Source organism: Centroberyx affinis, unplaced genomic scaffold (assembly GCF_046629955.1).
Source record: "Centroberyx affinis isolate AG114_WGS23_722 - 3 ecotype Tasmania unplaced genomic scaffold, CSIRO-AGI_Caff_v1 ptg002744l_1, whole genome shotgun sequence".
Taxonomy (NCBI): domain Eukaryota; kingdom Metazoa; phylum Chordata; class Actinopteri; order Beryciformes; family Berycidae; genus Centroberyx; species Centroberyx affinis.
Genome location: NW_027280908.1, coordinates 24,829 through 48,241, shown reverse-complemented (window position 1 = coordinate 48,241; position 23,413 = coordinate 24,829). Strand labels below are relative to the sequence as shown.

Genomic DNA, 23,413 nt, shown 5'->3' with positions numbered 1-23,413 from the left:
GCTGTGGTCTGACTGTTATTTCAACTCCTGTTGAATGTGTTCGGTCCATCGCCGTCCGGCACCACCGAACCCACTGCACCTAACCCACTGCATCACCTAACCCACTGCATCAAACCCACTGCACCGAACCCACTGCACCACCGAACCCACTGCACCGAACCCACTGCATCAAACCCACTGCATCACCTAACCCACTGCATCACCTAACCCACTGCATCACCTAACCCACTGCACCTAACCCACTGCATCACCGAACCCACTGCACCGAACCCACTGCATCACCTAACCCACTGCACCTAACCCACTGCATCAAACCCACTGCATCAAACCCACTGCATCACCTAACCCACTGCATCAAACCCACTGCATCAAACCCACTGCATCACCTAACCCACTGCATCAAACCCACTGCATCAAACCCACTGCACCAAACCCACTGCATCACCGAACCCACTGCATCACCAAACCCACTGCACCACCAAACCCAATGCACCACCAAACCCACTGCATCACCGAACCCACTGCATCACCGAACCCACTGCATCACCGAACCCACTGCATCACCTAACCCACTGCATCAAACCCACTGCATCAAACCCACTGCACCAAACCCACTGCATCACCGAACCCACTGCATCACCAAACCCACTGCACCACCAAACCCAATGCACCACCGAATCCACTGCATCACCGAACCCACTGCATCACCGAACCCACTGCATCACCGAACCCACTGCATCACCGAACCCACTGCATCACCGAACCCACTGCACCACCAAACCCACTGCACCACCAAACCCAATGCACCACCAAACCCACTGCATCACCGAACCCACTGCACCACCAAACCCACTGCACCTAACCCACAGCACCACCTTACCCACTGCACCTTACCCACTGCACCTAACCCAATGCACCGAACCCACAGCACCACCTTACCCACTGCACCTAACCCACAGCACCACCGAACCTACTGCACCACCAAACCCATTCTACCGAACCCACAGCACCACCTAACCCACTGCACCACCTAACCCACTGCACCTAACCCACTGCACCACCGAACCCACTGCACCGAACCCACTGCACCACCTAACCCACTGCACCACCTAACCCACTGCACCTAACCCACTGCATCACCGAACCCACTACACCACCTAACCCACTGCACCTAACCCACTGCATCGCCGAACCCACTGCACCACCAAACCCACTGCATCTAACCCACTGCACCACCAAACCCACTGCACCTAACCCACTGCACCACCTAACCCACTGCACCACCAAACCCACTGCACCACCTAACCCACTGCACCTAACCCACTGCACCGAACCCACTGCACCACCTAACCCACTGCACCTAACCCACTGCACCACCAAACCCACTGCACCACCTAACCCACTGCACCGAACCCACTGCACCACCTAACCCACTGCACCACCAAACCCACTGCACCACCTAACCCACTGCACCTAACCCACTGCACCGAACCCACAGCACCACCTTACCCACTGCACCACCAAACCCATTCTACCGAACCCACTGCACCACCTAACCCACTGCACCACCTAACCCACTGCACCGAACCCACAGCACCACCAAACCCACTGCACCACCAAACCCATTCTACCGAACCCACTGCACCACCTAACCCACTGCACCACCTAACCCACTGCACCGAACCCACAGCACCACCAAACCCACTGCACCACCAAACCCATTCTACCGAACCCACTGCACCACCTAACCCACTGCACCGAACCCACTGCACCGGACCCACTGCACCACCTAACCCACTGCACCGAACACAGATTTCTTCTTGTTTCCAGGTGTGTCCTCCAGCCCGCAGTGCAGCGGTGAAGGGAAGCTGTACGGTGTGGAGCCGCCAGGCGCCGACCGGCCGCTGGAAAAGAAGAAGAAAAGCTCTGGTCTGGCGACGCTCCGGAGGCGCTTCATCAAGCGCAGGAAGTCCGGCCGCTCGGCGGACCACGGGCGGCAGATGAGGGAGCTGCTGTGGGGTTGGGAGGTTTGTGATGTCGGCGCTCTGGTGGAGGAATACGAAGGCACGGCGGCTCTGAAGGAGCTCAGCCTGCGGGCCGGCCTGGCGAGGGCCGGCGCCCGCAGCCTGCGGCGAGACCTGGCGTTTCTCTACCGGCTGAAGTTCTGCACCGATGTGGATCTGATCTTCCAGGGCCGCTGCTTCCCGGCGCACCGCGCCGTGCTCGCCGCTCGATGCCCTTTCTTCAAAACGCTGCTGGCGTCTTCGCCGGGCTGCGGAGCGCAGGTCCTGCTGGACGTGGGCGGGGCTGGCATGGACGCGGCCGTGTTTTCCGCATTGCTGCACTATCTGTACAGTGGAGAGCTGGGCCCGGAGGTCGACCCTCGACTCCACAATATGGAGGTGCTGCTGCGTCTGAGCGAAGAGTTCGGGACACCGAACTGTCTGGAACAGGACATGCGAAGCCTGTGGGAACACATGAGCTACTTTGACTCTTTGCTCTATTTTTTGTCCGACTCTGAACAGCTAGAATCCTTCAGTCCGGGCTCGGCTGGAGATGGGAGTGGGGCTGGAAGCGGGGCTGGAGGTGGGGCCGGAAGCGGGGCTGGAAGCGGGGCCGGGGCCGGGGCCAGGCATGGAGGAGGTGCAGTCATCCAGGAACCTGCTGAGGAGGAATTACGTGCGCACAAAGCCATCCTCTCCGCTCGCTCGCCTTTCTTCCGCAACCTCCTGCAACGGCGTCTCCGCAGCGGGGAGGAGGTCACTGAGCGCGCTCCGCAGACGCCCACGCGCATCATTCTGGATGAGTCCATCATTCCTAAAAAGTACGCTCGGGTCATCCTGCACTGCATGTACACCGATACCGTGGAGCTGGGACTGGTGCTGAGAGGCGGCCAATCAGCAGGGAGCTTAGGGGAGGTGCAGACCCTCGTCGCCGGAGGAAGGGGGAGGAGTCAGACTGAGGAGGCCATGGAGCTCCACCACATCGCCCTCTTCCTGGAGTTCAGCATGCTGGCACAAGGTAAGACCGACTCCAGCTTCATAATGTGTTATCAAGCTGTTTGGAGAGGGAGGGAACAGGAACTTTAAAGCTGATGTTTTTTAAGTCCAGCCTCCTGGTTCTGCACACAGTCAGCATAGTTCAGATCTCAGCCTCGTTTTCCTCCTTCATTCGTTCTTGTCCAGTATGAAGAACAAACTTCCACAAAGCGAGAGAATCCATCACAGGAAACATGAAGCCAAACTTTATGTTTTCACTTTCTTTCATTGAGCTTAGTCGAGTGTTGGGCCGTGCCGATTGAAATTTTAGCTGACGATTATTTGTCACAAAATAATCTGCGGCTCAGCTAAACTGGTAGTTTCTGTCCTGAAGGTTGGATCAGATGCAGCAAGTTGCCGATCTGAAACAGCCAGATCAGAACCATAAGCGTGGCCTTTAATATTGCCGACTAGGCAGCGGTCTGTTGTGCATTTTTGCCATATAAATGTACAGTATATAAATGGCAAGATTTTTCTTATTATAGTCATTTATCACCATGTCTGTAAACAAAATAGAGGATAGGCTACATAAACCAATGTGACTGAAATAAGTAAGTAAGTAAGTAAAATTTATTTATATAGCACCTTTCAAAACATAGGTTACAAAGTGCTTTACAAAAGAATAAAAGGTTAAAAGAACAAACGATTATCACTCCTAAGCAGAGGTCTAAACAAACTGGCACTCTGCAATGCTGCTGGAGGGAATGTGGGGAAATTATGGTTGATCATGCTCATGTTTTCTGGTCCTGTCCCTTTATTCAGATTTTTTGGAAGGAAGTAACAACAATCATCTCAAAAACCCTGGGTTTTAGTATCAGTACAACATTTACATCCCTCTATCTTGGACATATTCCTGACGGGTTAAGTAAAGATGATGCCTACCTCCTAAAGATCTTGCTGGCAGCAAGTAAAAAGGCCATTACAAAATATTGGCTTCAGAAAAACTGCCGTACTGCTGGCCTCTTTGTCAACATTGTTAAACACCTACATCTTCTAGAACAGATGACCTACTCCATACGGCTCCAAAAAGAAGTGGGTGAAAAACGGTGGGAAAAATGGTGTGTTTATTTAGCCAATGAGACAGATCTTTCATAATTATTGTATGTATCATGCAATATTTTATTTTAAAGTAGGCAAATTTGCCTTGATTTATTGATCACCCCATGACCTCATATTTGTTTGCTTTTTTTTATTTTTTTGTTTCTTGTTTTCTTTTTGCTTGTTGTCCTTATACTGTGAAAAATGTTCATAAATAAAAAGTAAAAAAAAAAAAAAAGAACAAACAATGGGATTTAACAACATTACAACAAGAAAGCAACAACAGTTAAAGGCATCACAAATCAAAATCATGTACATGATCACTCAATCATAAAAACACTTAGAAAAAAGATAGGTCTTCAACTGTGACTTAAAACACCCAAGAGAGTTAGCTGACCTGACTCCCAGGGGGAGACTATTCCACAGCCTGGGACCCAGGACAGCAAACACACAGTCCCCTCGTGTTTTCAGTTTGGAACGAGGTTCAACTAGCAGGCCTTGCTCAGAGGACCTGAGGGGCCTAGCAGGGGTATAAGGCATTAGTAGTTCACCAATATACTCTGGAGCAAGACCATTCAAAGCCTTATAGGTGAGAAGGAGGATCTTGAATTGAATCCTAAATTTAATTGGAAGCCAGTGTAGTGACATAAGAACCGGGGTGATGTGAGAGGGATATGAGGTCTTAGTGAGTAATCTTGCTGCAGAATTTTGGACTAACTGTAACCGGGTAACAGCGTCTTGGCTTAGGCAGGAATAAAGAGCATTACAGTAATCTAAGCGGGAGGACACAAAAGCATGGATAACCATTTCCAACTGTTGGAAGGATAACAGTGGGCGTATTTTTGCAATATTCCTCAGGTGGAAGTAGCAGGACTGACTTAACGTGTTTATCGAATTTCAGCTGGTGGTCAAAAATGACGCCTAGGTTTTGGAAAAAGATTTTCTATTTGTAGCCAATGGACCGAGTTGTTGGAGGATATTAGTAGAGACCTGATCTGGGGCGAAAACCAGAACTTCAGTTTTACTGTGATTTAATTGAAGAAAATTTTGAGACATCCAGTTCAGGGCTGCAACTAAGGACTATTTTGATAGTCGAATAATCTATCGATTATTGAAACGAATAATCGACTATTCGGATTATGAATCGCGCAATTACTCAATGGCTCTTATTTAGCTAGCAGCTTTTAAATTTGGCTTGAGGTTGTTTTAGGCATGTGCTAACTAACAATAAAGACAATAAAGATGAATACTTCATTCAAAAATACATCTTTTAATGAACTTTGCTGCTGATACAAAAGATAAATAAAAATTCCAATATCCATTTTTTCTGTCAAAATTTAAAACCAAGGACAGGCAAAGTAGCAGCAATAAAATATAACAAAACTACAGCAGTTTTCCCTTAAAGCATATTTCTGGCATCAATACAACAACTGGACTATCATATTAGGCCAACAGTGACAGACAACATCCCAACAACTGGCAGTGTATGGTACATAACAAGAGTCAAATGATTACAGGATCACTTAGGTGATGCAACAAAGCAACCTATCACAGGGCAAAAGTCAGGTTTGTCTAAAAGTGCACTGGAAAATACTGCTTTGTTTTATGGAATTATGAACACACATTATGAACACATTACTTCTTTATTTGTCCTGTCTTCCAAGCCACTATCCACAAAAATAAATACTTGGAGAGAGCAAGTTTTGTTTCACTCAAACAATCCATCTAAATTTAAAAGAAATAAACAAGAAGGCGAGGATAGAAAAGTGCATTTTGTGCTTTGTGCACTGCATTCTGTGGTCTTTCTCTCTGTTGCACTCTGTTGCAAATACATTAGGCTACATGTCAATCACAGTTTATTCAAACAGAGGAATGTCAGCATCTCCACATGGTCTCGTGAGAGGCTTGCTCTCTTCTGAGAGCAGATATTCCCCGCTGCAGAGAAGATGCGCTCTGACGGGGTGGATGTTGCAGGAATGCATAGAAAAGATCTTGCCAGCTTTGATAGTGTGGGAAAACGTCCCTCATTTTCCCTCCACCATCTGAGAGGGTCTTCCTTTTTGGGTATTGCTGGCTCTGTGAAGTACATCTGAACTTAATTTCTCACCGTTTGGATCTTTTGGTCTTCCTGGGATTCCTCTTCCTCCTCACTCAGACTGTCTGTGTCAGACTGAAGGAGGTTATCCAGTGCTGATTTTTCCCCTCTGCCTGGAACATAGACCTTCTTCTGCTGTTGCTCGCACCCAGGTATCCCAGCCTGCTTTGCTTCTTTGATAGCAAGGACTTCAACTGTCCCTTGCACCCTTGTGCCATCTTCAGCTGCCATAAACTTCAGCTTTCTGAATCGTGGGTCAATGGCAGCTGAAAGAACAATTGGGTTGTGTCTCTCTGCTGAGATGGTGTTCAGACTCCCCCATCTCTCGGTTATCCCTTTTCCTGCACTGGCCAGAAATGCTTTTCCTGGGCTCGTCTCAAAACGGGTTTGCTGTATGGACCGTTGCAGCTCTTTGACCAGCTGTGGAAGACATGAAGCGGTTGCGTACTCCTGTCCACTAAGGTAAATGGTAGCACATTCAAAAGGCTGCAACCCTTGCATCAGCTCTTCAAGCAGCACCCATTGATCTGGCTTCAAGTCAAAGTAGTGTTTGCCCCTTGGAGTTACCTCAGGATCGGATAGAGTGGCAGGAACTGGCCAGCGCTGTTCCAGGAGTCTCTATACCATGTAGTACGTACTGTTCCATCTTGTACTGACATCCTGGATCAGCTTATGTTGTGGTGTGCTCATTTGCTTCTGTTTCACCTTCAGTTTTGTATTGGCCAGCTCGCTTCTCCTGAAGTGTTCTACTAAGTGTCTTGCAGCCCCTACAGCTCTGCTGATGCTGGGCTCTTTGAGGGCATTGTTAACTATGAGCTGGAGTGTGTGCCCAGTGCAGCGGACAGAGGCCCAACCGTGTTGTTCTTCCAGCATTTGCATTGCTGCCACCATATTGGACGCATTGTCATGAACTACTGCTTTTATTTTGGTAGGCAAGATGTCAAATTTTGCTACCACCTCCTCCAGCCATGTCATTATGTTTGCACCAGTATGCCTCTCCTCAAGAGGCATGGTGGCAAGGTTCAAAGTCTTCATTTGCCAATCTTCACTGATGAAATGGCAGGACACACCAAGGTATACCTCTGTTGCACGACTAGTCCAGACATCAGCTGTCAGCGTGAGGGAGCTTTTGACTTCTTTAATGGTCTCCTTTACCTTTAAAGACATCATTGTGATTTTAGTTAACATTTTGAAGTGCAAAGACCCATACAGTGTATACAGTAAACATTCAAAATATCAGTTTTAGATTTTTATTTACATTATTGCGGCCATTTTATGCTTTAATCAAGATTAAATTATTGATCACCAATCTTAATATTATTTCTTCATGAATTCTGTCGTTATATCACATACAAATTGCTATTCTGTGTGTGTGTGTGTGTGTGAGAGAGAGTGTGAGTGAATGTGTGTGAGAGAGTTCATATTTCTTTTCCATCAAGTGAGTGAAATGAGTTCTGGATGGAAGGGTGTATTCAGGGTTGAACTGCTGAATCATTTCTTGAAACCCTTCACCATCAACCATGGACAGTGGTCTCATATCCTTGACCAGCATGGTTAGGATTGATTCAGTGAGGGCAGTCGCTTGCTGGGGAGTACAAGTCTGCTTCCTTTGAAGAAAGCCATCCATGGTAGCTTTACTGGCACAGCTCCTCTTCGGACTGCATTTTAGGGCTGCAACTAACGATTATTTTCATTGTCGATTAATCTGTTGATTATTTTCTCAATTAATCGATTAGTTGTTTGGTCTATAAAATGTCAGAAAATGGTGAAAAATGTGGATCAGTGTTTCCCAAAGACGAAGATGACGTCCTCAAATGTCTTGTTTTGTCCACAACCCAAAGATATTCAGTTTACTGTCATAGAGGAGTAAAGAAACCAGAAAATATTCACATTTAAGAAGCTGGAATCAGAGAATTTGGACTTATTTTTCTTAAAAAATTACTCAAACCGATTAATCGATTATCAAAATAGTTGCCGATTAATTTAATAGTTGACAACTAATCGATTAATCGATTAATCGTTGCAGCTCTACTGCATTTGATATAAAAAGACATATTTGTCAGGCAAAAGGGTAACCTTACTCTTTTAAACTCCAATACTCCATTAAAAAAATCTACATTCAAGCCATATTGTTTGTTCTTGATTGTAGAATCCTGTGTAGATATTGAAATGCACATTGAAATGCGTTCTAAATAAATGTTGCCCCGCTATATGTCCAGTTTCATGATAAATGGAGATGTGAGTTATTAGGGCTGTCACTTTTTCCAAAAGTCAAGTTCGAACAACATCAAACAAACCCATAAATCGTTCGAATTAATTTGAATGCAAAGGAGTTGTAGAATTTTTTGCAATTTAGAAAGTGTCAAATTCTCCGCTGTTCTCTAAACGTGTGCACTCGGCAGCAACACATTCTCTGTAAACGTCGCCATGACGACAATGATGCAATGTTTAAGATTGTAAAGTTAAGGGCACATTTGGATTGTGCATTGGATCGTTGTGAATAATAGGTTATTATTTGCTACTGTATGTTCAACACCATTAACAATTCATTGATGAAGAGAAAATATATTTCAAAATAGAAAACGTTACAGCTCATAACGTGAAGTAACATGGCTTTTAACATTAACATTAGCTAGCTAGCAAGCTAACAAGCTAACTAGCTTACCGAGACGAGTCTTCATCATCCAGAACGTGCCTCCTCTTCAGATGCTCCAGCATAACTGATGTGCTCCCATGCCAGGCAAGGTCAGCTTTGCAAATGTTGCAGTTCACAACTTTTTTGGCCGAGTTAAGAGTGAAATGCTCCCACACTTTGGAGGTTTTTGGTCGTGAAGGTGTTGCCATTCTGCCATATTGTTCTCAGTAAGCACCTGTCGCTGCCGATCGGTACTGCGCATGTGCAACTCTCAACAGAGATGGGAAGGAAGTGAGATGGCTCACTCCTTAGCTACTACCGTCATCAGCTCCGGAAAAAACAATGTTTAATTCAGCTCCACAGCGTGAAAAACACACGCGATGACGTCACCAACTAATAATCGACTATTAAATTTGTTGGCAACTAATTTGGTCATCGATTTTCGTCGACTACGTCGATTATTCGTTGCACCCCTAATCCAGTTACCAATCTCGGCCAGACACTTGTGCAGAGTAGTTAAGTTTGAGAGGTCACCGGGCTTAATGGATATGTAGAGTTGTGTATCATCCGTGTAGCAATGATAAAACACACAGCCAAATTGACGGATCAGGTGCCCTAACGGGAGCATATACAATGAAAATAAAATGGATCCAAGAATTGACCCTTGAGGCACCCCACAAGTGAGAGGAGCACAGGTGGATGCCTTGTCATCAGCTGATACAAAAAACTTCTGGTTGGATAAATAAGAGGAAAACCAGTTCAGTGCTACACCAGATATCCCAACCCATTTTTCAAGCTGATCAATTAGGATAGCGTGATCAATAGTATCAAAGGCCGCAGACAAATCCAACAGAACTAGAATGGCAATTTCACCGTGCTCTAACTGCATGAGAATATAATTCATGACCCTGAGGAGAGCTGTCTCAGTGCTGTGTTTCTGGCGAAAGCCTGATTGGTATTTATCAAATATGTAATTTCCTTCAACCAGTTTCAGAAGTTGCTTGCAGACCAATTTTTCTAAAATCTTAGATGCAAAAGGTAGCTTAGAGATCGGTCTGTAGTTTGTTGGTATGCTAGGATCTAGGTGCAGTTTCTTTAGAAGAGGATGAACTGAGGCCACTTTAAAGGATTTAGGAACATTGCCTGACAAGAGGGATTGGTTCATAATAGCGAGCAGAGATGGTCCAATAATGCTAATAGCTTCTTTAAATAATCTTGGAGGTAGAATGTCAAGGGGACACATGGAAGAACGAGTGTGGGAAACAGTATCAATCAAATCACTGAGGGAGATGGGAGAAAATTGGTCTAGTAAGACCGGACAGGTGTGAGATGGCTCAGTATGGGAGCTGGGGGAGCTGGGGGGCACGATAGATGCTCTTAAGCCCCTTTCACACTGGTCAAAAAACCCACTAACACCCGCTAACATCCGGCTTTTGTCTTCAGTGTGAAAGGGTCCAAGCGGCATTCACTCCCGGGTCAAACGACCCTGCAGTAGTCACGGGTATTTGTCGGCTCCACCTCCGATCGGCATTGATGTGAACATGACACCCGGGTGCACACGCTAATTTTCGCCGTGACGCTATGACGTGCGTTGAAGTTCCGGACGTTATTGTTATTTTTTTTTTATAAATATATCTGGCTGTCGGAACTGACGTCCGGTAACTTACCAACTACAACACTGCTCCAAACATCAGACCATGAGCGTCCATGAAGAAAACGTGAGTAGCTTGTTCTTCTTAAGGGATTAAGCCTCACTACCATCGTAATATCACTGCTGCATGGAACGCTGCAGAATTCCAACCGTTAATAATAATTCCATTGCACTCGTAAGGTCCGATGACGTCATTCTGCATAATAATTAGCCATGTGCTTCTGTTTGTTTGAGAGGGGAGAAAATTCGGAATAATGGGCCGTCGAAAAATGGCATGGCACCGTTCAGTCGGCGTTGAGTTTGAAAGAGAGACTGAAGTAAAAGATATTAAAAAAAAAGTAACCACTGTAACATTGTCACTGGCCTCCATGCTGCTTTCTACTGTTTGCTAATCCTGTTTTCCGCCGCGTTCGTGACGTCGAACGTGACACACCAGAAAAAAAAACAGAAAGGCAAACTCGTCTACTGGCAATGTGAAAGGAGTCAATTGCCTATTTTTAGCGGGTTTACCTGCGTTTAAAAAACCTGCATATACGCGCTAATTTTGGTGTAAAAAGGATATTATTCTGTTGATTTTATCAACAAAAAAGGATACAAATTTTTCACAATCCTCCACCAAAGGTGAGGACATGCTGGAGGCTGAGTTATTTAAGAGGCGGTCAATAGATTTAAAAAGAAACCTAGGATTATGTTTGTTTGTGGTGATGAGATTATTAAAATAGGCATTTCGTGCATTCTTAATTTTTTGATTTAGCAAGACCATCAGGTCTTTCATTCGAGTATAGTGGACAAGCAGTCGTGTGGTTTTCCACCTACGCTCTGCTTGTCTACATTCTCTTTTCGCAGAGCAGATGTCATCGTTTATCCAGGGAGATAGACTGGTTTTAGAAGCAGATTTGGTCTTAAGAGGGGCAGCGGCTTCAAGAGCAGACGCACATATAACATTAAAATGGTTAACTATGTCATCAATATGCAAGGATGATGGCCCACCTTGATTCAGCACAGGAAAAGTAGAAGAAAAAGTGGCTATAGACTGACTGTTTATGAGACAACATTTTACAGTGCGCTTCTGGGTTAAAATGGTTCGATGTAAAAAAGTATCAAATAAAATACATTTATGGTCAGAGATAAAATCATCCAATTGTAGAGAACTAAGTGTCATGCCCAATGTGAAAACTAGGTCAAGGGTATGGCCACGGTTATGGGTAGGACCCTTTACATGTTGTAAAAAATTAAAAGACTCAGTTACATTAATAAAATCACTTGCTGGGGCATTTGTTGCATCATCTACATGGAAATTAGAATCACCAACCATAATCACTTTATCATACTTGACAACCACATCAGCAATAAAATCAGAGAATTCAGATAGAAAATTACTGTTCGGTTTTGGTGGACGGTAAATGACAATGCAGCATACAGCATTGGTGCAGCTGATAAGAAACATGAGAGCCTCAAAGCTGGAAACATTTTTAACAGTAAGAAGAGAGCATTTAAAAACATTTTTAAAAACCACAGCTAGGCCACCACCACGGCCACTTAGCCTGAAATAAAGACTTAGAAATAAATGTTGGAGATTTTTGAATATTTGGCAACAGTAAGCCTACATTCTCAAAAAAGTTACATAAGTACTCCTATATGGTACATTGTTTTAAAAATATTTTAAAAAGAAACATTGTTTTAATTAATTTTAATAATTTAGGCTACAGCGTGTCTTTTGTCTTTTTTTCCTGCGCACTGGGCATAAGATTATAAAGTGCACATCGCCTTTGTGTTGCCTATTATTTAAGGTTTCATAAAAAAATTGTTTACATATATTTTTAAATGAACAGTCCCACCTAACTCCAGTCCTAACTAACTCCAGTCCTAATCCCAGTCCCACCTAACTCCAGTCCCACCTAACTCCAGTCCCACCTAACTCCAGTCCCAACTAACTCCAGTCCTAATTAATCCCAGTCCTAACTAACTCCAGTCCTAATCCCAGTCCCACCTAACTCCAGTCCTAATTAATCCCAGTCCCAACTAACTCCAGTCCCACCTAACTCCAGTCCCACCTAACTCCAGTCCCAACTAACTCCAGTCCCAACTAACTCCAGTCCCAACTAACTCCAGTCCTAACTAACTCCAGTCCCAACTAACTCCAGTCCCAACTAACTCCAGTCCTAACTAACTCCAGTCCTAATCCCAGTCCCACCTAACCCCAGTCCTAATTAATCCCAGTCCTAACTAACTCCAGTCCTAATCCCAGTCCCATCTAACTCCAGTCCTAATTAATCCCAGTCCTAACTCCAGTCCTAATCCCAGTCCTAACTAACTCCAGTCCTAATCCCAGTCCTAACTAACTCCAGTCCTAATCCCAGTCCTAACTAACTCCAGTCTTAATCCCAGTCCCATCTAACTCCAGTCCTAATTAATCCCAGTCCTAACTCCAGTCCTAATCCCAGTCCTAACTAATCCCAGTCTTGACCCCAGTAGTGGGAATGTGTATGTGTAGCTGTGTTTTGTCTCCTGCAGGTTGTGAAGACATTGTGGTAGAGAGCCTGTCTCTGGACTCTCTGGCGGCCATATTGAAGTGGAGCTCTCAGCCTTACGGCTCTAAATGGGTCTACAGACAGGCCATGCACTTCCTGTGTGAGATGTTCAGCCAGGTCACAAACTCTGATGTTCTGTATGAGCTGAGCAAGGAGCAGCTGCTGGCTGCCGTCCAGTCCGACTACCTGCAGGTAAGAGTCATGTGTCACAGAGTGTTAATGTGTTAGACTGTCACAGTGTGTTAATGTGTTAGACTGTCACAGTGTGTGTTAATGTGTTAGACTGTCACAGAGTGGATGTAAGGTGCTGGTTGGACTGTAACATTGTGCTCCATACTGTCGGTTCCAGCTGTTTTCTGCAGTCCAGTGTTGATTTATTTTTTATTTTTTGCAGGCCAGTGAACTGGACGTCCTGAGGAGTGTGGTGAAGTGGGGGGAGCAGCAGCTGATGAAGAGGATGGCTGAACGTGGTGAGACTCTCCTCCATTCATTCTCTTCACCTGTCAGTAACAGTAAGCTTAGCTCTGACACTGTGTGTGTGTGTGTGTGTGTGTGTGTGTCAGAGCCCAACCTGCTGAGTGGGACGGCCCACAGTCTGACCAGACGGGGGGTGAAGAGGAGAGATCTAGACCAGGAGGAGCTGAAGGAGATCCTGTCCTCCTTCCTCCCTCATCTCCGAATACAACACATCCTCCCTGCTAACAGTGAGCTGCTCCATGATGCGGTCAGTGTGTGTGTGTGTGTGTGTGTGTGTGTGTGTGTGTGCGAGCTTTTCAAAATCCCTCGGCGTCTCACGGATCAAAGAAATTTAAAAACATTAAAATGGGGCTCCAAACCTAAACCTGTGTGGAAAACACTGAATCTGCAGAAGGTCAAGCTAGTACAATCTCTTCATGCCTCTGCTTTACTTTTTGTTTGTTAAGATAAGATAAGATAAGATAAGATAAGATAAGTTAGCACTTTATTAATCCCCTTGGGGAAATTCAGGAAAAGTTAGATAGTTGTTAGTACCATCCAGTAGGCTTGTCGCGGTGTGCGGTGATACTGGTGGCGTACGGTCCCAGGGTCAACACCGGTGTTATTTTCTCCACACCGTCAATACGGTTAATTTGAGGGAAAAAAATAATAGGTAATAAAAAGTGCATATTCAATGTCAACATTATTAAACGAATAAATTCTATTATGTAATGTGCTGCTGATCACTGATCAATGACAGTATTAAATAAACAGTTTGTCATGGTCAAATTAATGCAGCGTAACCTCGGGTCACTATAGGACCGGGTCACTATAGGACCGGGTCCAGGTCACTATAGGACCGAGTCACTATAGGACCAGGTCCAGGTCACTATAGGACCAGGTCACTATAGGACCGGGTCACTCACGAAGCAGTAACTTCAGAAGTGCCGGCCGCCTACGTGATATTATGGCAGAAAATCTGGTTTAAAAAAAAAAGTGACTTCCCCAGTTTGGCAGTACTTTGGATTTAGAGCCAACGATGATGGAGAACCCGAAAATGTGGATGAAGCAACTTGTAAAATTTGTCTGAAGAGGGTGGTCACAAAAGGTGGAAACACGTCGAATTCACACTGCCGTCTCCGATCGCATCACACCGCCATCGAAGTCAAACATGGAGCCGCGGCGAAAGGAGGAGAGACGAGTACAAAACCAACCGCAGCGGCCCACAACAACCGGACAACCAAGTATGCAAAGGACAGTTCACGATGGAGAGAATGCACCGATGCAGTTACAACATGCATCGCCAAAGAGATGCTGTCTTTTCGTACAGTTGAAACGCAATCTTTCAAAAAGATGCTTTACACTCTGGGCCGCCGACACGAGTCACCAGGTCGAACGTATTTAGCAGAAAAGGCCGAGATGTACATCGAGTGACAAACGAAGTACGAGAGTTAATCTCCGAATCTCGACATTTTCAACTCACAACAGATATGTGGTGGAGTATAAACACGGTACCATACGTGTCCCTCACAGCCCATTTCATTACCAAAGATCGGAAGCTTGTGTCCAAGTGCCTTCAGACAAACTTTTTCCCCGAAAATCACACCGCAGACAACATGGCTGAAGCACTCCGAGACGCCCTGACCGACCGGCAGCTGGATCCGACTAAATTATCGTGCATAACCGCAGATAATGCGGCCAATATAGTGGCTGCCATTCATAAGCTAGACCGTTCGTGGCTGAACTGCTTGGCCATAATTTAAATCTTGCGGTCACCAACGCAGTTGGTGATGAGAGACACTGGACGGATGGAGCTCTGGGCCTTTTCTCACTCAGCTGGCAGAGAAAACGGCACCACAGCACTGCCTGGTAACGGTGGGTTATGGCTATTGGCTATTAGGGGCTACAGCGTTTTAGGCTGAATGGTGTGTGTGTGTGTGTGTGTGTGTGTGTGTTACCTGCGCGAGTCGCAACATAAACATCCCATCACCTGTGTGCCAGGTGGCTGTTTAACTTGAAGCAGAAAACATTTAGATTCATGTTGAATTAAGACAAAAATAAGATAAAATATAAATTATGCCTTCCTAATACCAATTTGGTATCCAAACCTCAGCCCAACAAATGGATATTTGAATATCCAGTGGTTTGGGCCAGCTCTAATCTAAACATCGAACAAAAAGTTCGGAAATTTGTGTTTGGTAGATTATTTCTCTGTTGTAACAATGCTTCTTGGCAATACATTTTATACCGTTGGAAAGCCTGTTTATTTCCCTTTTAAATGGTGCCTCATTTGTAAGGAACATGCATTTGTGGGATGAGCAGCACAGCTGAGTATGTGGGTTGCGCTCATGAAAAATTTGCCAAATCTTCTCTGCCAATGCCAAACAGCTTATTCTGCTGTTGCTATTGACTCTTGTTGTGAGCTTCCGGTACCCCCAGGTGCTGACAATCAGGTACCTGCTTGGCACCTGATTGGCAGCACCTGTGAGCATGGGCCCTGCTACAGTGGTCAATCGGTGTCTGCTCCAAGAATCGGCATGCCACGTTTGTCTGATCTCGATAAGGCCTGTGCGATGGGGCGACTTCAAGCCGGTGTTCCACAAAAGCAAGTTGCGGCATTATTTGGAGTGAGCCATAGTACCATCTCCAAACTGAAGGCCAAGTTCCATGAAACGGGGGATGTCAGAGACAGACCGCGAAGTGGGCGTCCCAAGAAGACGACACCCCGAGAAGACCGGTTCCTCACCCTTTCAGCACTTAAGAACCGTAGGCTGTCTTCTACAGATTTGCAGTCAAGGTTTGCAGGACAATATGGCGCACGGCTCTCGGCCCAGACGATCCGGAACAGACCGCACGCAGCCGATCTCCGGGCTCATGGGGCTGTTAGGAGGCCCGCCATGACTGCCCTTCACCGTCAGGCCCATTTGCGCTGGTGTCGGCAACACCTGCACCGGAACCTGAACATGTGGAGGAACGTTATGTTCAGCGATGAGTCCAATCTCCACAGTCTGGGACCGAACTCCATCCTCCAAGATGACAACGCTCGCCCCCACAGAGCGGGGTTTATCAGAGACTACCTCCAGAATTTGGGAGTAGAGAGAATGGAACGGCCTGCCAACAGTCCTGACCTCAACCCAACTGAACACTTATGGGATCAGCTTGGGCGTGCTGTTCGTGCTAGAGTGACCGACACAACCACGTTGGCTGACTTGCGACAAATCCTGGTTGAGGAGTGGAATGCCATCCCACAGCAGTGTGTGACCAGGCTGGTGACCAGCATGAGGAGGAGGTGCCAGGCTGTTGTGGCTGTGTATGGTTCTTCCACACACTACTGAGGCTCCTGTGTTTGTTAAATGAATAAATTGTAAAATTGCCAATATGTCTTGTTTCTTCCTTGTTACTGATAGACTTCAATCATCCAATCCACCAAACAACACCGAACAAGAGTCAATAGCAACAGCAGAATAAGCTGTTTGGCATTGGCATAGAAGATTTGGCAAATTTTTCATGAGCGCAACCCACATACTCAGCTGTGCTGCTCATCCCACAAATGCATGTTCCTTACAAATGAGGCACCATTTAAAAGGGAAATAAACAGGCTTTCCAACAGTATAAAATGTATTGCCAAGAAGCATTGTTACAACAGAGAAATAATCTACCAAACACAAATTTCCGAACTTTTTGTTCGATGTTTATTTAGACTGTAGCCTCATTATTTTATTGTACATCGGCTGTCAAGCCTACTACGCCTTTATTTGTATTAACTTATTGTTAGATCTAGCTTAGGCTATTGCTTATTTATTATCAGCCATTAGGGCCTCATATGTTTTATTTGCCTGCAACATTAACTTTGTATTATCGTCCATCTAACAGGACTGTGCGACTCGCTGGGGCTCAAAGTACAAGATGATAGGGAGAATTTTGGAACAGAAACTCGTGTCCTGGCTGATGACCGCAGAGCGAAGTGTCCCTGACTCAGACGCAGACGTTTTACAGTCTGGTGGCTTTTTACATCCAGGAGGCGGTGATCGACGGAGAGGAAGATCCTCTACTTTGGTGGAAAACCACCTAGGCACGATTCCCCCTGCCGGCAAACGTAGCCACAAAATATCTGTGCATTTGCGCAACAAGCGCTGCATCCGAGTTTTTAGAACTGTGGGGAACATTGTGAAGCCTCAAAGGTCACTTCTGAAACCAGAAAAGTTAGACATGTTAGTCTTTCTGGCTACAAATCTGTGAAAAATGAAGCAATATGTTGGCTATTGCTATTGCACTGGCCATTTCATTCTGCTGTGCACGGACTCTCATTTGATAAAAGCTTCATTTGATATAGGCTTTGTTTACGTAATGTGCCGTTAAAGCCTGTTAATAGTTATTTAATTTATTTATTGCCTGTTATTTGTGTTAGACCTTTATCTATAGACATTCTGTACATTTTAATTCATATAGGTTACATTTGTGTAATGCTGTCATTAAAGGATAACGCTGATGTTTTTTAATACATTGCTTACTGTCAACAAATCCTATGTAAATAACAAAATCAACAATGCGTTTGCTCTGCTCTCGTTACTTTCTGACTTCCCACGTTCCATTTTTAGCTGTCAACCCGGAAGTCATTGGCTCCAACTGTAAACTAAAAACCTTGAAATTCAGCTCACAAAGACATAGTTACATTTTAAAAATCTCTGTTACCATGAAAAGTCAGGCTGTTTTTACCAAATCAAATTCAAATGGGAACAAATTCTTCATTACGCCGGGGACTATTTTCTGTGCTACGGAACTACTTTCCTGAGATGGAAAACGTGTTTACAGTCGGCTTATTAAGTTGTTTGAGGAAAAAGTGGTCCGGCCCGGTGCATGGTGATGATGAAATATGCTGCAGAGCAGCAGCATGGCTCTGTGACGGGTTTTTAATCCTTTTTTAATACAGTGCAGTTCTATGGCTGCTGGGACATGGCTGCACTGGGACCAGGATACATGGACCAGACTTGTTAGCAAAACAAAATCATTGCTGATTTTGTTATTTTCATAGGATTTGTTGACGGTAAGCAATGCATTAAAAAACACCAGCCTGATCCTTTAAGGCCTGCTTACAGTTTAATAGTGAGTTTATTTATTTTAGTTAATTCACCTTTTATTTGTGTTGGGCTTTAACTTATGGCCACTTTGGCCAGTCTGTACATTTTCATTCATGTGGGCTACATTTGTATTGGCAGGGCCTAAAGCCTAGTGTTTATTTAAGTTATTTGTTACTCGCCTTGCACTTTACTAACTTTACTTACTGCACTTTTCTAAGAATTTCTTTGTTTCTTGTTGTGAATTTTGAATTGAAATATAAAAATTTGAGTGATAAAGCCATCTTGTCATATAGTGCATATATAGCGATGATATGCAGCTCAGAAGGAAGCATATAAGTCCCTCTAGTGGCGAAAGTCGGTAATACCGGTGTAAACGGTATTCTGGGGGGAAGTGCCACCGGTATAAAAAGTTTACCACCGCGACAAGCCTACCATCCGGTGTTCCCAGTAGTACCATCCGGTGTTCCCAGTAGTACCATCCGGTGTTCCCAGTGTTATCTCTGTGTGTCTCCTTGTGCAGATGAAGCGTGGACTGGTCAGCACTCCTCCAGCTGACATGCTCCCTGCAGCGGAGGGAGGGAAGGCGTCCGCCTGGCTGAAGCAGCGAAGCTCCGGGATTTACATCCGCCCTCGCCTCTTCTCCCCGTACCACGAGGAAGCCAGGGTAGGAACCAGTATTCCCAGTATTACCCATCAGTGTTCCCAGTGTTAACCGCAGTCTAAGCCCTGTGTCACGAAGCGAGCTCAGTGGGTTAGCGGGCTAACTCTGGGCGTAACCCTGGCGCTTCGGTCAGGCGATGGTAGCTCACTTTATAGGCGGTTAGATCACCAACGAAAGGCCAATTTATACTTCTGCATTGAAGTGTCGTAGCTCCTCCATAGCTCTTTGCGGTGCCGTAGCTTACTGCACCTCTCCAAAAATGTGTAGGGTGACGCAAACCCCAAGAACCAGAGGAGGCTGGGTGTTTCAAAGACTCTTTTAAAACCTGTGATGTCCTTGAAGATGTTCTTAAAGCTCCGTATTCTGCACTGTCCAGTGTTTTATTTTGTGTCTAGAGGTCCATGGCGACCGTGCGTTTTGATACTTTCACCATGTTTAGATAGCACATCCAACTCCTTTATAATCACAGAGGCAAGGGGAGTCCTGGTTTACACCATGTGGGACCTTTAAAACACTTGCTTTAATCAGTAGGGCTTTAAATCTGCAGCTGAAAGGCAGGATGATGCTTCAGGATCTGATATCCACTGGTTGTCTGATAGTGGGTCTGCTGTTGTCCTGTGATTTTGGGTTAACAATTCTCTGAAAGTTTGATTTATTTTTAACTGTTGGGCGGATGTTGGTGTACTTCTCTAAGGATGTTGCTCACGCTGAAGCTCATGGAGGTTGCCTGATATCAGACAGAACTGTCAACTCGTTCCACTCCATTTCCATCTTCAGTCTTCATTGCCTCCACTCTAACCGATTTCCGTGGGGGAGGGGGATTCGATTTTCCCTAACCGATCACTAGAGACCGTATCCACCTGAATCTAACGTCATTTTAAGTTGACACTGATGCGTAGCCATGACAACACCAGAGACGGTTCAGAAAGTATAGAGCATCTTTGACGACACGGAGCAAAGTAAAAACAAAGTATTTCAGATTTCAAAGTAATTTCAAAGCCCCGGATGTCCCCGATCAGTGGCGGTAAAAACATGAGTAACTAAAATCTGCTGTTTTTGGCAAAAATAATATAAGCCTTGGTGAAATATTTTGGCAAGAACATAGATTTTTGTCAGTGTGACTGTAGAATGTGAAGTTTGACTGCTACTTTTCCCCGGAAATGGCGGGAGTTGTGTTGCTCGGATGGTGGTGCGTTTAGGGTCCTTGGGAAGCTCGGAATTTCTAGTTTCCAGCGATACCAAGCATGTTATTGTAGACTGACGAGAAAATTATCCCGGCGCTTTTGATCGCAACTTGCTCTTATATTTACAAAGTTTATATTTGTATGACATTATTGTTAAAATACTTTGTAATCAGACATTGGACAACATACAATTGGTTTATGGATTCTGAAAGCTGAAGACCCCATGTTTTCAGTATGACATTCGTATCTTCTCTAAATAAACTTCAGCTTCCACCTTGACTTTCCCTCACTACGCCATTGGGGGGGCGGGGCCGGGACCTTCAGGTAGAACTGGTTAAAAGGTTTTTAAAGTTAAGAGGTTTTTAAAGTCTTTCTGGTGACTGTCTGGTGACTGTCTGGTGACTGTCTAATCAGACTGGCATCCTCCAGCTCTCCGTCGGCCTTGTATGCAGACTGAAGTGGATCCAGGCTCCCACTCAGTGAAGATGTGAGATGTTTGAATACTATTTTCTCTGATATCCACCTTATCACAAGGATGCTGGTGAATGCCTTCCAGGCCGGTGTGCAGGAGCAGCTGGAACAGTTTGGTGAAGACTGTGGCGCACAGTCCTGAAGTTTATTTATGGTTTCACCTTCAGGACAGCTGCAGCATCTTTGATCGGGTCAAAGCTGCGATCCAAGATGTGGAGCTCTTCTCATCGTGGTGTTCAGACTCTCCAGGCTTCACTGCCATCTCCACCGATTGGCTCTATGGATCACATGTCAGTCGCTCTGTTCACCACTTCTGCTCACTTAGTGAAAGTTAGACTGCAGACTCTCAATCAGGAGACCAGAGTTCAATTCCCAGCAGGAACGCTTCCACAAAATTCAATGCTGCAGGGTCCTAGCACCTGTTGTCCTCTGGGGTGAAAAAAATATGTACAATGACTGAGATAAATACAATGGATGTGTATGGCCATTTAAAGTTATGATGTTGATGTAGCGCCAGCTATGGGCGAAATGACACAAAATTTTGCACGGCTCCTCAGAATCAATCGGGCACATGTGTAACAAATTGGTTAAGGTTCATGAGTTATGGCAATTTTTGCATATTAGGCCCCGCCTACAGCTTTTGGAAGACAATTGTATCAAAGCGGTACAGAGTACCAAAAAACTGCTCGATGGCTTTTGTGCAAGACAGATGTGCCAAATTTTATATTTTTATTAAGAGTTATGGCATTTAAAATCTAAAAGGTTGCTGTAGCGCCCCCTATGGATGCAATGACACATGATTTTGGACTTTAACTCAGAGTAGATACCTGTTCAAGCGTACCAAATTTGGTTGAGATAGCATAATGCGTTCACGAATTATGCAATTTTTTTGTAAAATAGGCCCCGCCCACAACATTTGACCACAATTTGGAAGCCAATTATATCAAAACGGGGTGGAGAATCAAAAAGCTGCTTGATAACTTTTGTGCAGGACAGTCCAGACATGCTGTGTGTCAAATTTGATGAAGATTGGACAAAGTTTGTAGGAGGAGCAGCGAAGACGCAGTTTTGGACAAAATCTAAAACGGCAGAAAATCTAGTCTGACGGAAACGGGTGGGATGTTGGCTTCTGTGCCTGGCAGTGGGTTTGGGCGTACTGTACTCTGATTGGTTGAGCACCCAGAGTCCGGGGGATGACACGGATAAAATCCATCAAAAGCCCAACAGCCGGAATAGTTTCATAACATTTTACTGCTGACATGTTCAAGGCTGAATATGTTTGGGCTAAAAACTGTTGAGCAGAGGGTCAGTGACACAGAACCTGTATACTGCTAACGATGCTTCTATTTTTTATGTATAATGGAGATGTTGGCATGACAACCCATGACAACGCTTCTCCTCCTTCTTCACACACACACACACACACACACACACACACACACACACACACACACACACACACACACACACACACACACCCCCAGCCTGTCACTGTCCTGTGTTGCTGCAGGCGGTGTTGGACGAGTTGTTGTCGGTGGAGCAGAGAGACGCGATCGGGTCGAGGACGGTTCGAATGTCCAACGTTCCGGACGCTCTCTACATGATCAACAACGCCGTCCCGCACCGCTGTCACACGGCGTCCCGTCAGCAGACGGCCGGGCATCGGCTGACCCCGCCCTCCCTGGTGGCCGACGAGATCCCAGGTAAAGTCGGGAGGAGGCGACTCCGTACGGGAAAAGGTGAAACCGGAGACTAAAGCGGCTCCTCCCTTCAGTCCCCAGGCTGCCGCTGGTGAAGCAGATGATCCGGCGGCTGCGGGACCTCCGGCGCAGCGAGCCGGCGCGGCGAGCCGCCGCTCTGAACCGCGGAGACGGAGCCGCCGTCGCCTACGAGCTGCGGGTTCGAGTCCTGAGGGAGTTCGGCCTGCCGGACGCCGCCGCCGAGCTGCTGCAGGTCTGAGAACAGCAGGATGACTGGGAAGCTTTTAATAAGAGGAGTGTCCCAGTGTGGACACGCCTCCTCACATGCACACTCCTCACATGCACACGCCTCCTCACATGCACACTCCTCACATGCACACGCCTCCTCACATGCACACTCCTCACATGCACACTCCTCCTCACATGCACACTCCTCACATGCACACGCCTCCTCACATGCACACGCCTCCTCACATGCACACTCCTCACATGCACACGCCTCCTCACATGCACACTCCTCACATGCACACGCCTCCTCACATGCACACTCCTCACATGCACACTCCTCCTCACATGCACACTCCTCACATGCACACGCCTCCTCACATGCACACGCCTCCTCACATGCACACGCCTCCTCACATGCACACTCCTCACATGCACACTCCTCCTCACATGCACACTCCTCACATGCACACGCCTCCTCACATGCACACGCCTCCTCACATGCACACTCCTCACATGCACACGCCTCCTCACATGCACACTCCTCCTCACATGCACACTCCTCACATGCACACTCCTCCTCACATGCACACACCTCCTCACATGCACACGCCTCCTCACATGCACACTCCTCACATGCACACGCCTCC

General features: G+C 45.9%; 1 protein-coding gene across 3 annotated transcripts in view; it reads left to right on the top strand.

Annotated features, from left to right (window-relative positions):
* The window catches only part of btbd7 (BTB (POZ) domain containing 7), a 29,797-nt gene that overhangs the window by 1,975 nt on the left and 4,409 nt on the right, over window positions 1–23,413 (top strand). For 2 of the 3 annotated variants that reach the window (XR_011696182.1, XM_071535597.1), the window contains exons 3-9: window positions 1,831–3,021; window positions 12,972–13,180; window positions 13,383–13,458; window positions 13,552–13,712; window positions 19,043–19,186; window positions 22,349–22,541; window positions 22,613–22,791. Coding sequence is in view for 2 of the 3 variants with exons in the window: in XM_071535597.1 (XP_071391698.1) it covers window positions 1,831–3,021; window positions 12,972–13,180; window positions 13,383–13,458; window positions 13,552–13,712; window positions 19,043–19,186; window positions 22,349–22,541; window positions 22,613–22,791 (2,153 nt within the window). In the remaining variant the exon portion in view is untranslated. The remainder of the gene's footprint in view (window positions 1–1,830; window positions 3,022–12,971; window positions 13,181–13,382; window positions 13,459–13,551; window positions 13,713–19,042; window positions 19,187–22,348; window positions 22,542–22,612; window positions 22,792–23,413) is intronic. The other variant, XM_071535598.1, reaches the window with a different exon arrangement.